The 14,978-nt window shown below is 38.3% G+C and overlaps 3 protein-coding genes across 5 annotated transcripts; 1 reads left to right on the forward strand and 2 right to left on the reverse strand.

Annotated features, from left to right (window-relative positions):
* Positions 1-3,295: 3,295 nt before the first annotated feature.
* LOC147488507 (arabinogalactan protein 13-like) lies at positions 3,296-3,819 on the forward strand. The gene has a single exon (XM_086573317.1). It carries the CDS (start codon positions 3,399-3,401, stop codon positions 3,588-3,590), a length of 192 nt encoding a protein of 63 aa, XP_086429443.1. The 5' UTR covers positions 3,296-3,398; the 3' UTR covers positions 3,591-3,819.
* A 3,147-nt stretch (positions 3,820-6,966) lies between these two features.
* LOC147488508 (uncharacterized) lies at positions 6,967-9,031 on the reverse strand. Of its 2 annotated transcripts, none has more exons than XM_086570055.1 (2): positions 7,601-9,031; positions 6,967-7,500 (listed from the first exon to the last, which is right to left on the reverse strand). In XM_086570055.1, exons 1-2 carry the CDS (start codon positions 8,324-8,326, stop codon positions 7,399-7,401), a joined length of 828 nt encoding a protein of 275 aa, XP_086426181.1. In that variant the 5' UTR covers positions 8,327-9,031; the 3' UTR covers positions 6,967-7,398. The 2 variants fall into 2 exon arrangements, with proteins under 2 accessions (XP_086426181.1, XP_086426180.1); XM_086570054.1 differs by having other exon boundaries at positions 6,967-7,503.
* Positions 9,032-10,003: 972 nt separating this feature from the next.
* Positions 10,004-14,570, reverse strand: LOC147488509 (5'-adenylylsulfate reductase-like 7). Of its 2 annotated transcripts, XR_015201274.1 has the most exons (5): positions 14,233-14,570; positions 11,384-11,565; positions 10,893-11,017; positions 10,251-10,793; positions 10,004-10,159 (listed from the first exon to the last, which is right to left on the reverse strand). XR_015201274.1 is itself a non-coding variant. In XM_086571226.1 (4 exons), exons 1-4 carry the CDS (start codon positions 14,395-14,397, stop codon positions 10,363-10,365), a joined length of 903 nt encoding a protein of 300 aa, XP_086427352.1. In that variant the 5' UTR covers positions 14,398-14,567; the 3' UTR covers positions 10,004-10,362. The 2 variants fall into 2 exon arrangements, 1 of the variants encoding a protein (XP_086427352.1); XM_086571226.1 differs by having other exon boundaries at positions 10,004-10,793; positions 14,233-14,567.
* Positions 14,571-14,978: the final 408 nt, after the last annotated feature.

Below are 14,978 nucleotides of genomic sequence, written 5' to 3' on the forward strand. Positions count from 1 at the left end.
GGACGAGCCCGTACTTCTGGCGGTGATGGTGAGGTGGAGAGACCACTACGCATAACGACGAAGCCATCAACTTGTGACGCAGTCGCCATCGAATGCTAGTGTAATGTTTGATATAACCAAATTTCCACCGTGTCTTGGAGATAATGCTTGGAGCCCCAAAGATGCATGCATCGTTTCATGGCACTTTGCTTTATGAAATGCACAAAAAGGCTTTGCCAGTCGACCGCTGGCTGCCCGATGTTTGGCCGGAAAAATGAGGCGCCGCTTTATCTTATCCGAAGATGTGGATCGGGGAACGCGGTCGGGGACGTTGAATTCTCTCGCCATTATCCGATCGTTACGAAGCCGCCGGGGCATCACGACTGGCGCGCTTCTTGTCCCGGGAACGATCCGGAGACTTGGCGTTATAATGGCTCTGCTAAACCATGGAGTTTTAAAGTTTCTTGCAACTTGATGTACTTGTCCACGCTGAAATAGTAGAGCTCGACGTTAAGGTCTCTCTGGCGTTCCTTCATCAACGACCTAGCTAGGTCATTTGTTTCGCGACTCGGCAAGCATTGGAAAAGGCTAGTGTGGCGAAAAGATTCTTTCAAAACTTTCCATGCACGCCAGCTTCGGCCTTGAACCGGCCCTAGAATTCACGAATAGTTTAAGCCCTCCTGAATGATAATTGAAACAGAGAATCAAGATCCGCCTTCTTCCTTTGTTGGTGGACGATCGGGTCATTAACGCATCGCAAAGTCGCTCGAAGTGTTTATAGAATCGGACTCGATGAAAAGAACCATCGAGGCGCCATCCTTGGGGCCGGGCCGGAAATAATCTGCAGTGGAGATAATCAAACTCAAAAGTGAAATTTATAGAGTGCCAAACTCAATATAGCGAGCCACATGTCAATTTTCGGGGCATGTCTTTCGCCAAATAATGGGAAAGCGTGGCCGATAAAGTCGTGGTGGAGAGGATTTATCGAGGACCTCTGGTGAACCGCGGAGATGCGCGATACGCCTTAAGCATCTTGTGCACAACTGTGTCGAAGGTCCGCCAATCCTTTGGGATAACTCGTTAAAGCCGATTAACGTCATTAACGCCATCGATGCTCGGCTCCGTTCGCTTGCCGACTTGTTGTTGCCGATAACTATCCACCGAGCACGTAAAGTAGCATTTTCCTCCCCGAGCAAGGAAATGCTCTCATTCGCTATTCCTAACCGGGTGGGCAAGGTTCAAACTTGATCTTCTATGCTAACCATGCTTCGCGGGTCGGAGAGTTAAAGATGGATGAACCGATCTAAAAGTGGCTCTCCAATGAATCGAAACCACGGATCTGCCAATGTAAAGGAGCGGCTTTTTAGTTTTCTCCCGACATGAGGACGAGATGGGTTTGGACTTTGGATGGGACCGAGGTCGCCGTGGAGCTTAACCGCCACGATCTTCTCTCGTTTTCCTTTTCTTGGGAGAGAAGAATCAGTCCGACGAGTTCCAAAGTAGATGGTATTTATAGGATTTTGGGAGTGGAGATCCTTCGAACGCGTACCCTTTGTGTACAAATGTAGGGTAGAGATCGTGAATGAGTCTTTGAGTGGTTTTGGTGTAAGTCATACTACGATTGGGAGTTGGCTAGCGGTAGTCCCCTATTTCCGGTGGGAAATACAAATAAGATTTTGGCAATGATTACATCCGGTGGAAGGAGGTGTTCTCGTCTCCAAAAAGTGTTCAGACAAGTATCTTTGTTCGTACCACCTACTTGTAAAGAGTCGCCGCAGATCGGTCTTGGAGGTCGATCGCCGAGGTCGCTTTAGGCTTCGGCCGTCAAAACACACCTACTTGTAAGGAGTCGCTCGCAGATCGGTCTTGGAGGTCGATGCGCTGAGGTCGCTTGTGCTTCGTCTGCAATGTTCCTTAGTGGGGATATTGCTCCCCTACAGTGCAAACGTAATTAATTATGACCACTCGCATAAACGTAATTAATTAGAGCTAGAGTACGCATTGTTGAGCATAATTTTATACTCAAGCTAGATCAATGAAGTTAAAGTTCTACCTAAAGCATAAATTCCTGCCTACTTTGGCGACTTGTTCGAACTTAGACGTAGGGCATAAAACTTTCCTCTGTCCGTTTCTCACTCACAAGATATTTCGGACTGGTTCAATACTTCAATAGCTTAAAGCCAGTCATCATCATCACAATATAAAAAAATTGAAGCCACAATCATGGCTCCCAAAACCGACGTTAGGAGGCCCCAAACAACATTCCGCCACAGAACTAACATAAAGTCATAAATAGAAATTGTGAATAAGAATGAGGCAGGAAATTTTAAACATATGTATTTCTTTGAACTTTTTGATTGGTTGCATTTCAATATTTAATGGGCATAGAAACTACCTAGTAAGGAGTAACAAGTACAAACAGAAGTCATTGACCTCTCCCTGCAGCCCATCCACAAGACCACAACTACACGTATACATCAATATGAGGATATAACTGGTGTTTATTTTGTTGTTCATATAATCACCGGTCCTGAATATCAAATTTTATCTACTTGAATTCTCAAGGAGGAAGTGAGGAACACTATACATGTCGGTTCCAAACACAATAAAAAAAAGTTGAGATGGGATTAGCTACTATGGGTCTCTATAAGATTATAAGTGATACATGCATGCTCCAATTATTAGTTCCATTCTGAGCAAATGAAAATGTGAATAATTGGACTTAATTTATACCGATTTATATCATATCACTGTTACATCTATGTTATTTCACAAAGTTCACATAATGAAACTCTGAAATATTACAAACCTTGTGATCATATTTATTGTGAGACTATACGAAAATTAGCTACACTATTTTTGCCAATAGAAAACGAACTAACAGTGTTCCATTTTGCTAAAATGCTAGCTCAAATGCAGAATTGTAGCAATTTTGCTATTATTTAATCAAGAACGCAGCAAGTTCAAATCTGGCAAAATTGGTGTTAGTCTATTTTATTATGTCAAAAACTTTGTAAGGGTCTAATGTTTTGCTACTTCACTCCTGGAGTATGGGAACCAAACCCAATTTAACCACATCAAAGAGAAAGAAAGGAATTTAAAATAAAGAGGCGGTAGTTAAATAAAACAGCGAAAGATGGGACCCAGATAAGAAAGAGTAACAGCTGTATGACCACGATCATTACACTCTGTCAACAACAACAACGGGCAAACCGGGCAGAAAGAAGAGCTGACCAACATACAGAATTAACAAAGCATGTCGTTGAACGGTCATTTCGGGCAGCCTACCCTTTATAAACCCTGCTCACCCTTAACATTTCTTCCCAACCCCTCAAACTCAACGTTTTTTGCATTCTCTACATTTCCTCTTCCTACACTACCATTCAAGAGGATTTGTAGAACACTTTTATTACAAAGAAATGGAGGCAATGAAAATGAGAGTTTTGGTAGCAGTAGTCATGATGATCATGGCTGTATCATCAGTCCAGTATGTTGCAGCTGATCATCACCATGCACCTGCACCTTCACCTGTTATGATCTCAGATGCTACTGCATTTGTTCCAGCTGCTTTTGCATCATTGGCTGCAGTTGCCTTTGGGTTCTTCTACTAAATCTGTTCTATTATTAGATGGAACTTCTTTTTTGTGACATGCATAGGTTATTTGTGGCTTCTTGTAATTTAAATTTGTGGGAATCATTTGTTTGGAAGTTGGTGGTGCTACGGTGTTTATAAATATGGGTGTTCGAATTGTTGTGTTATTTTTGTGGGAAGAGAGAAGTGCTGGTTGTGTAGGGAAATAAATTTTAAGCAAATAGAAGTCATTGGTATTTTTATTTGTATCTTTGTTATCAGCTTCCACTCTAGCTCCTTGTTCAACTTCTATTCATTTGTAGTTATATTTTTTTCTCTCCTTATTGACATTTCTATGGTTAAGCATGCATGTTTTTAGTTTTTATGGTTAAATCAACTTTTTATTTAACGTTGTAATGTGAACAAATTAACTAAGGCCAGATCACACAATTTTGTGTCCTTGTGTTAGGAAATTAGGAATAATTAAAGCTAAGTGGTCCAGTTCACGGAGCAATCTTCTTCATTGAATCTTGTTATTTAGCCTAGTTTCCATCTGCATCATCACATGGCCACATGTTCTCCTATTTTAATGAATGGCCAATTGGTCATACATTCTTCTCTCGGGTAATTGCAGATATTTTGCACCGAGTTATTGCAAATGATGATTTTAAAAATTGGGAGAACCTAGTCCATGAGATCCAATTCTTTTGTGAATGTGGTTGTATTTGTTCCAAGGAATTATTCATCTTACAACAATTAACTAGATGAAGTTGCGCTATGTGAACGTATTACACCCTAAATTCCGTAACGAATAGTCTCATACTCTCATTTCAACAAACCAACAAGGAATCATTCAACACATGTTACATACTTAAATTAATATATGGGCAATTGGTGCGGGTAAACTTTGAACGTTAAAAAAAGACCTGATTCCAGATCCGTTGTTGAGTCCATAATCATCCATGTGCCAAAAACCACAAGCTGACGGCTAACGCTTTTGTGTCCAAAAGAATTGGACACTATAATTTCAGTCATAACATGACATATACTGGTGTTGACGCCACTCCAACTGCTTTGTTTTTTTTGGGGTAAAGTCACCACTAATACTCTCTAAAGAAGTTGTTCTTTTTCGTACAGATCACAGATCTTTAAATTTCCCATATATATTTCTCAATTTGAATTATAGCGAATTTATTATTTTTGTTGTTTTCATTTCTCAAGAAAGAAAAATGTTGTGGGAACCTGGCGTCTACGTACCAACTCTTACCACATTCATATTTGGAACCATACTGAAAAATGAAAATGGAGATTAGTTTAAGAGACTTGATTAATGTAAAAAATGAATAGAAATAGATCAGAGTGTGCTTCTACAGGTTACACTTTAAGAAGTTTGGTGCACATGGGGTGGTCTTGGTGCGTGGTGGGGTAGTTTGGTGGTGTTTCTTCTTTAAGCTCAAAAAATAATTGCTGGGCACGTTACTTGTTTCATTCGCTTTGATTTGATATGTTTTTCCTCTCAAGTGCGTCTGCTTCACGCTGATACTATGGCATCAATTACATTCGCTCTTCGACGATCGAAGTGTATGTGAGAAGAAGAGCAAAGATTGGTGAATTTATCGGATTTTTTCCTAACAAAATACCAACGATTTCACGTTTGTTTCCGTTCAACATATCATGGACTGCCCACCGATAGATATTTTGTAACCTCTATTAGAGCATCTCTAGGTGGTGGTAGCATACTCTTCAAATTTGAAGAATCTTCCATTGACAAACAATGACCCTCTTGGACATTAATGACTTGGCTAAAATTGATTTAAAAAGCCAAAAAAAATCACCTACATTCATTAAAAAAAAAAACTACACATTAATGCTTTGGCGCGCGCCCGATTACCGGCGTGGTTCAAAGTCAAAAAACTTGGGGCGACATTAAAATACCAAACCCTAATCCTATTTCGCAAGTTCAAGGCGGGTTATCGACTCACCCAATTCCGAATTCCGACGCATTTCTTCAAATTTGAAGAATGCGACCACGGATACGTCCACCTAGAGATGCTCTTAAAATGTTATCCCAAGGGTACTTTGGTAGTTTAGCCAAACAATAAAATTGATTTAAAAAGCCAAAAAAGCCCTAATCATTCACATTCACTTCATACCCAAACCCTAATCCTATAGTCTCCAAAAAAGTAGAGTCACTCAAATCTTTGCTTCTCTCTTTCTAACTTTTAATCAGTCTTATATTTCTTTGAATCTTTGCCTCTCAGAGTAGCCATATGAGTTATTAATTTTTGGTGGAGTTTTTCCACCAATCTTCCTATGTCATATGGCTTAGTTATGAGGCACATATTTATACATCTCTTACAATCTCTCAATTTTGAGTGTATTTGTGTTCAGAGATGTTCTCAGGTTGTTTTCAATGGGACTTATTTTAGTCCTCCCAATCAGCCTTGGATATTTTTCCAGATTTTATTTTTATTGCCTTAAAATTACCAGATGTGGAATAATGCTTAGACCATGTATGGTTCAGACAGAGGCGTATAATAAGAAGGGGTTATTTTTGCATTTCATTGTGCTGAAAAGCCTCTTCTCGAATTTTGTTTGAGGGGAAAGAAAGATGGAATCTTGTTATCAGTTCCTTGTTTAGATGACTAGATTGTTTGAAGAAGGAATGTAGGATTTTCTATCTCCGTTTCTTTCTCAGACTGGTTCGGATATTTTCTTTGATTAAATGTTGTTTTCAATGAGGTTTATAATAAGTTAGCAAAAGCTAAAATGGCCAGGAAAGGTGTTAACCAAATGAAGGGTCTTTTTGTATTGAACAGTTTGAACTTGATGGTGAGACTAGCACACGGTCGGGAACAACGAATCTCTTGCACAGTTTCACGTTGGTTTTAATGGAAAACAGGATCAAATAGTTGAGTCTTAGTAATAGTTTAACGATTTGTTAAAGCATCATATATCTTTTCCAGAAGAAATAGATCAAAATGAGACTGATGCATAAACAAAAACTTGGAAATGTGGTAAACTTGGAAATGTGGTTATATTGCTCTGTTTGGTTCGGTCCACCGAGTTGCAAATGGCATGTGATTGTATTGCATCCAATTTATTTGTGCTTGGTAAACCCAAAGCAAAAAGATGTAAAGTTCGATACATTATTTCACTATTTTTTTTCACATTTTATATAAGAGAAACCACTTCTCTTGTGTTTGCATTTATTTACACAATTTTTTTTGGCTGCAAATGGATGTCATGGAAACTACTTATATAGTGTATATAATTGCAACTTGTTGCATTAACCGCCTATTTGCATTTTACTACCAAACACTGTTTTGTGGGTGGTTACATGGAAAATGTAAATACATATAACCAAACATAGCAATATAATGTCAACGGATGGGATAGCGATGCTAACACTTAGATTTGCATATAATCTTTGTTTATAGATTGGATAAGGAACACCAGTTTAACTGCCATCTCAATTGGCTACATGATAGATAACCACCACTCTTTATCCACAAGGTGTAATTGTAGTGAACAGACAAACTCCAGCCTAGTACACTGCAAAATAATGCAGGCTGCAAATTTTTAAAGGCTTTGGAAAGTGGAACAAAGGCAATCTATATGTTAATTTTCATCAAACTAATCCAACGAAAAGCAACATAAGTTGAAGAATCTCTGGCTTCTCTGCTTTCTAGTTGTCCATGTTCAATGATGTGTGTATATATAATTTTTCTCTGCTGTACTGCTCTGTGCAACCAGCGACGTTATTAGTAAGGCCTATAAAATATAAAGACAGTGCCCAGTGGACAGATTCTAATTCCATTTGCAGCAACAACACTTTAAACTTCGTCTCAGAAACCTCCCAAGAATATATGAGCTTCATTCAGGGGTACATCTTTTGCTGCTGATATTGCTCGACTCAATAAAGGTTGTTGGTGAAACACTTGCTTAATCTTCTGTACATACAGTTAAAATGCCATAAGATGGTGTTCACATATATGATCCAAAGGGTAAGAAGCAGCCCAAAATATGTTAATGAACCAACTTTCATACCTTGTCATCAGAGTGTATTTGAAACTGAATCTTTTGGCTGTGGTGCTGTTTGGTTCCTCGTCGGTTTCCAAATATGAAAACACAAATAGTAGTAGCAGCAACAACACCTATGCAGCAAAGGGCACCAACTCCAGATACTTTCCACCCCCATATGTTTAGAGTACCTTCCCAGTTTTTCCCTTTTTTAATATTTGAATCCGTGTATAATTCCTTGCTCACCATCTCCTGGTTTTTTACCACTTCAGAAGAAGTTTTATGGGCCTCTTCCTTGTCTTCAAAGTGCACTGATCCTGCATCAGTTAAAAGCTTAAGTCCCTTACTACTAGACTTAGGTGAGTCCATTTTCATGTCGACGAATTCATTTTCCTTCATTTTCTTGAAGAAAACTCTTGAAACTGTGTCCTGATCAGCTCCAACTGTTCCTAAATTCATTACTTTGTTCACCGGTGGTATTACACCGATGTCAATAAATGGAACTTCATTGAGCTCCAGCTCCTGACCTTTGTTACTCTTCACCGTCAGTTCTAAGCTGATCAGAACAGGACTCAGTACACGGGGATTTTCTAATGGTGCTTTGTGTATATGAGGAGAGGTAGGAAATGGACGTATAACGCCTTTGGGATCGAATACTTTCTCGGTAGAGAACTGTCCCTTGCCACTGTGTTCATGGTGATTGAAATCAAGATAGCCAGCATCAGGAAGATATTCCCAATCGTCTAAATCCATCTCAACAGAGGATTTTTCCTTGAAAATAGGAGAAGGGAAGGTGTGTAAGGATGTCTTGAAATATGAGTTGTGGTTTTGTTTAATTATTGCACCAATAGAAGGTTGTTTTCACTGGAAGGTCATGTTTTGGTGATGTTTCTATAAATCAGCCTTCAATATGTCTTCTTGTTTAAAGGGTGAGGGTTGGACTAGTAAGTTGAGTAAGAAGCTATCTTACCAAAATAGTGACAAGGTGAGAAATGTCCAATAAAATCAATTAAGGTGAAAAAGACTCCTTTGATTAAGGTACATAGATATTTCTTTTGGACTTGTAAATTGTTGCTTTGGGTGCAGTAATATTACTTTGAGTGAATGCAACCAATATAGGATTCCGTAAGGCTCTTCTTTCGGCACTTTAGTCTTGGTTACACTTCTAAGTTCAAACTTCAAAGTGGCGTGTTTGTTGCTTTGTGCCCATGTGGATAAGTTGAAATGGTATACTTCTATGTGAGTGAAGGTAGATTCTAGTGTACAATAATGGAATCAAGTGATTGTGGTTTGTAGGGACAAATGAATCTTTGGTTTCTTCCTTGCAAGAGAAGAAAACTTTGTCGGTGGCCATGAGATGTTAACAGCCTTCTGAGTTAGTTGTGACTTGTGACACGAATTGGGCTCACACTCTGCATATGGTTAAAGAGGGTATTAAAATGACAAAAGAGAATACCTTGCTCACACTTGAGGTGAACAAACTGATTTGTTGTTCCAATATTTGTCGTCTAGATGTTCAGGTACAATGAGAACTATTTTCTCCGTTGAATAGCTACTCTTTATACTTGTGGCCTTTGTGGAGACTGGAGAGATTCAGATAGATCATCTATCTAGATGACAGATCCTCGAGGTACACACTACATCAAGATAAAGACCATCCACTGACCCAAGTCACACTAATCTGATCGACCAGAAGCCACGAAAGGGAATCCCACTAAAGCCGAGGTTTAACCCAATTTTCTTATACGGGGATATATTTTAAAATTTTAATATCTCCCCATTCGGAAATGGAACTCATACTAGTTGTCCTGTTAGCTGGAAAACGAGCAGGCATGTTTTCTACTCTACAAAGACATAATGACTTAAACTACAAAATTCCCAAGAGTTGTAAATAAAATATAAAATAAACTCCAACAGTTGGCAAGAGAATGCGTTCTGGAGATGACCATCGAGGCATTGACTTTACATACTGATATTTTCTTCTATTTTTTTCAGTCAATCTTGAGATTACCAATTGCTCCAACATTGCAAGAGCTGCTCAGATCAATTTTAAAAAAGCTAGTTTGTTGGAACAAAGAAGAAAGCTGAAGCAACAACATGGCAATAGATGGAGCAGTGACACTACTACAGAAAAACCTTTTGTTATTGACTACGATGATCACTCTTGTAGTGACTAGTTAGTTTAGCTATGCTTAAACGCTCGGAAGTGATACCGTAGAAAGCACTGCTCTACACCCATCCTTCTTATCTATAAAATTAATACTGCCAAAAAATCAAAACAAAACAAAACTGCACAGATCACAAATGAGAGGATTGGTGAAAAATCTTGTTTGCAACTTTTTTGGAGCATGGGAGCTTTTGATCAGACACCACATTTAGATTTAAAGAATAACTGCCACCGCCCTTAGTCAACAATCCAGGCACAGCAGATTTGCAGTCCAAGCTTTACATTACAAGGAAGAAAATAGAAATAGCTGTTGTGTTCTGATACATGCCACAAAATATGGGGTAGTTGTTACTCCAAATGACAAATAATATACACGAAAATGGTTGTTCTATAATTTACATGATAGCTTGTTTGCTCCCCTTAAAACCACAAAAAAACAGCCGAGTTATAAACATTAGTAACAAGACAGAATAACAAAACCAAGAAAGGTCAAAAAAAAAAACTACCTACCCTTAGCATAACAAGTGTTCTCTTCTTCAATTACATCCATCTCAAGAAGCTCTCTTCTTCCTCCAAATTGTATTGCAGTTCGGCTTGAGATGGCATGCAAAGCCGGACAAGCTCATGATTCTCCAGAGCACGAAGGTCTCACAGAAGATGACTCCCCCAACGAGACTGAAGCCAGGGAAGATGCCCATACCCGGGCATTTTTTGCCCCCTTCTGAAAGTTTCTTGTCTTGCATAACGTCACCTTAGTCCACACCCTTTTCAGATCAACCATTTGAAGAACACGCCCTATTAACTGACTCGTCTCTCCAAATATCTCCAAGTTGAGATGCGGAATGTACAAAGCCCAGAAAGCTTTGAGGCGTGATAACAACCCCGGAAAAAAGTATAGGAATGCCTTAAAGCTGAGGAATAATATGGAGAATGCTAGGTAAGGTTCCCTCGCAATTGTCTCCATTCTAGAAGACCTGTCCAAGAGCTGAAGAAGAGGTTTCTCAGTGATTTCCAGTCTTTGATTATCAGTGAGATAATCAATTGGCTCAAGTCCTGTTTGGAGACAGAGTACTAATGAAGTTTCCATTTTTTTACAAAAACCAACAACCAAAACAAGAAACAAATGTATGTTTGCCATGGAGTGGACCATACCTGTCATTTTCTTATAGAAGCGTACAAGTGAGTTGAGATCTTTCAGACCCTGATACTGCACCTTTGCTGTGTGATTTACCAACACTAAGGATGGCAAGCTATGTATTCCATACCGAGAGAACACACTGTAGAGATAACACATGCATAGTAAGTCAATCATGATAATGTACAGAGTGAGCTGAAACATAAATGAATGCGCTGAGTAACAATTAAGTACTGATGGGAATCATAGGATCCAAGAAGCAATCCTCCTAGCCCCAGCCTTAGAGGCTGTGGTTCTAGAAAATCAATCAAGATCAACCATCCACACAAATCTAGGTAACCTTGTCCAAGAATTTAAGTAAAAACTTATTTTACTTTTGTCTGTGGTTGACCTCATTAACCATCAATGCTAGCCCACATGTATTGTAAAGGGGGAAAGGAGGAATAGCTTCTTCCATTTTCGTGCAATGATTGTGAGAATAAGAACATCAGAATTTGCCAACACTCACCTTGGCATGGCAGCGGATTGTTCGACTGCTAAGTGTCTGATTTGAGGAAACATTGAACTGAGGACATCATATGTAGGTCGCATCCGACGTGAATATTGACACCAGGAAGCATGGAATAGTACAGCAGTATATATATTTCTATGACTGCACTTTAAAGCTCTATCAAGGGACTCTCCATCCACCTTAAATGAGTAAAAATACAATGTTAGAAAACATCACTTCCTTACCCATAACCAATGAGCAACACGCAAAATACAAATCCACAAGACAATTTGACAAAGACCCATTTCCCATAAAGAAGGCCACAGCCAAAGCTTAAAGAATTCAGTTAACAGAATGACCCTGTAAAATGGCTATAACCCAAAGGCAAGTTTTAAGACGGTAATATTTTTCTTAATTTGTTAAGGCTAGCTTATAGTCGTCTTATACAAGTGTAACAATATTAATATTGAGTTCATTTTCAAAAATCATACTGTAATCCAACATCACAATTCAAAAAAAGTTGCAGACTTGCAGATCCACCAACCAATTAAAATAATAAAGGAGATTCAATATTAAGAGGGAAATGACGCCAATATAGTCGACATGCATATGATGGGATTGATGGCTAGCAAGTAGCAACATAACACAAAAAGAGGTAAGGACAGCTTGTTATGATCAAACCATTGTTGGTTCCACAAACTAAAGCAGCAGACAGTTCAAACCTCATTCTGCAATTTAACTCAGCATGGATGTCTACCTGTTATCCCTGCTTTGGTGTTTTCTTTCTTACAAGACCAAAAAATTACTAGACTTCTCCCATATTCAATAGACTTTCAAAATCAATGAATACTACTACTGATCTTCGTCTTATGTAGCTCAAAAATCCCAACTGACTTTTCCAGTTGAACTGAATCTGCATCAACTCTGATTCTGGCATTCATATACTTCTAATCACCCACCTTAACATTGAAACCCCACACTCAGCCTATGAGTGAGACAAATAAGAAACTAGAGCAAGTCCCTACCGGTGCACCTATAAGATGATGGCATTAACGTTAAGCCTAGAAAACATCTTACCTAGCAAATAGATTATGGCAACTCCTAAAACAAATAATCATATTCAGATGCCTCTATCAGTTCAGCCTCACATATAATTGGTAAACTTCCTTTCAGGATATGAATCCTTAGCAGATTAACCCAAAACTTAAGCTCTAAACATAGTAAATGAACTAGGGAAGCAGTTTGTGAAATTGTTCATAACTGGTGATGGTGTTAGGTAATCCAGCCTATGTTCTATATGTTCTATATGTAGCGCATTAGATCCTTAAAGCACATTAGCCTATGTTCTATATGGCTACTTACGTCTGAAATCCTTTAAATAGTACACCTTGTTGACCTTTCCCTGGGTGTATCCTACTATCCTTTCAAATCTTTTCACATCTAAGAGGCATATAAGCATCTTAAGTAGGTACATCCCGTTATCCCTCATTAACACAGCATTAAAGTTGAGAATGACGGCAAAGCAGCCAGCCAAATATTACTTATCTATTACAGCCAAAATTATCTTGAAGAGCAAGTTAAGCATGAACATAGCATGCCTGTTTGTTCCTGTCTGAGGACACATATACTCTTCTGTCGTGTCATTATGGGTTCCTCTTCAGGTGGTATCATTGTATAAGTCTAGGCCATTTATTATGGTCGTGTGAGGCTCTAGTTCACTCTTTGTATTCTTTATGCTTTGCACCAATTATCAATAAAGATTACTTTTCAAAAAAATTAAAATTGTTAGCTACCCCAGCTATGGCTGCTGATTCCTAAAAATTTTTCATGCACCATCCCAAGCCTGTCTGTCATAATATTTACTCAAATAACACATATCAGACATACATTCAAAGACAAGTGCAAGCTTATCCTCATAGCATTTTGGGAAAAAAAAACTCCACCTACGCATTTAATATGGTGATGCAATCACAGAAAGCCTCCATTTTCCTTATTTTCCTTTCTTTTTCGCTTCTGATAGAGGTAAGATATAATACGGTGATGACAAGTTTCGAACTCCAAAAATACCTCATGCGCTATAAAAACTCTGATCAGACGAATATATAATCCGCTTTTAAACTCAATCCCATTGTCTTTTGAAGTAGTAAAGCCGTTTCAAACTATAATATCTGATTTAGAACAATCTAAATGCAAAAACTCAAACAGTAACGGATTAGTTACAAAAGCAAATCAGCCAACCTTTTAAAATCAATCAAGTTCAATTTGTTCTAACAAAACCATTCAAATCATCTACAACAACCTACACGGAAAAGTCCTCATTCTAACTGTTCTTCAAAAGACTAAACCATAGGTAACTAATGTTGACACTAAGTACAAAAAAAGTCAACATTAATCAACAACCAAAACATGAAACCATTTTTATATGAACAAAAAAATGAAAATAGTCAATATTCAAAACTAAAAGGTTCCATTTTCCAAAAACAAGGAACTCATCACACCAACCAAACAAAAACAACCAACTATCTAAAAGTCAACCCCACAGAGATAGTTCTGATTCACCATTAACAACCAACAACATACCAAGAACCCCATCACAAATAACTAATCCTGTAATACATAATCCTATAAAAACAACATAAACCTACATAAACATAGCAAATCAAACAACCCTTTTGCATAAAAACCAATCAATGTCATAAAAAATGAACAAAAATAACATATTTTCAGCATAAAAATCATTCCTTTAAACAAAATCAAGCAGATAAAGCATAAATAACACAACCAAACATAAAAATGAAGAATACCAGTTATTAAAAACAACAGATCTATAAAATAAAATAAAAAAAGGCTAAGAAAAAAAGCATTACCTCAATAGACAAAGTTGGTGCAAGGGAAAGGGGACATTGAGATTGAAGATTGTTGAGAAAGATATTGGATTGTAGAGGACAACGAGATGAAGATGAAACGAGGTGGAGAGAACAGAAAGTTAAGAAGAGAGAAAGGAGAGAACCCTTCATTGTTGATGGTGCCATTGAAGAGAAAGAGAAGGTTGAAAAGGGAGAAAAGAGGATGAAGAAAAAAAATCAGAAAATAAAACCAACCTCTCTTTTTTTTTTTTTTTTTTTAAGTCAATTAATATGAAAGTTATTTATATCTTTTCTATCACCTTATTTTGCTCTGCTTTTGTGCAGCTCGTTATTATACCAACATATGCCGAGGATTTAAAGGGATATATTTGTCTAGTTGACCAAAAACTGTCCTTGTGTTGTGTGGAATGACCGAAATAACCTTATTGGGATGTAGTTAAGGTGTCAGATACTTAGATATATATTATGAGCATGTCTTCCGTGCGCGAGATGTATGGTGCACAGGTAATGTGGGCCTTTGGATCAGTACTTTTGTCATGCAATACACACGCAACCCCTTGGTATGAGTGGCCCAGATTTGATAGCATACCATACGACCTGCGCACCATAGATTTAGCCATATATTATAGCTTAGGGGTGGGAATTTGGCCCTAACGACCCTAACCCGGTCCTGACCGACCCGACCCTAAGCCCTATAAAGCTCTCACAACTAAAGCCCTCACAGAGTTTAGGGCCAGTACGTCCTA

The sequence above is a fragment of the Coptis chinensis genome, chromosome 7 (assembly GCF_015680905.1).
Source record: "Coptis chinensis isolate HL-2020 chromosome 7, ASM1568090v1, whole genome shotgun sequence".
Taxonomy (NCBI): Eukaryota; Viridiplantae; Streptophyta; class Magnoliopsida; order Ranunculales; family Ranunculaceae; genus Coptis; species Coptis chinensis.

What these genes read in the sequence shown, in the direction of transcription:
- LOC147488507 (XM_086573317.1), top strand. Translation starts at nt 3,399, where the DNA reads ATGGAGGCAATGAAAATGAGAGTTTTGGTAGCAGTAGTCATGATGATC.
- LOC147488508 (XM_086570054.1), bottom strand. Translation starts at nt 8,326, where the DNA reads ATGGATTTAGACGATTGGGAATATCTTCCTGATGCTGGCTATCTTGAT. An exon ending in AAATACACTCTGATGACAAG is followed by an intron (nt 7,504 to 7,600) that starts GTATGAAAGTTG and finishes CTGTATGTACAG; the next exon opens with AAGATTAAGCAAGTGTTTCA.
- LOC147488509 (XM_086571226.1), bottom strand. Translation starts at nt 14,397, where the DNA reads ATGGCACCATCAACAATGAAGGGTTCTCTCCTTTCTCTCTTCTTAACT. An exon ending in CAATCCGCTGCCATGCCAAG is followed by an intron (nt 11,018 to 11,383) that starts GTGAGTGTTGGC and finishes TTATCTCTACAG; the next exon opens with TGTGTTCTCTCGGTATGGAA. An exon ending in CTTCTATAAGAAAATGACAG is followed by an intron (nt 10,794 to 10,892) that starts GTATGGTCCACT and finishes GTCTCCAAACAG; the next exon opens with GACTTGAGCCAATTGATTAT.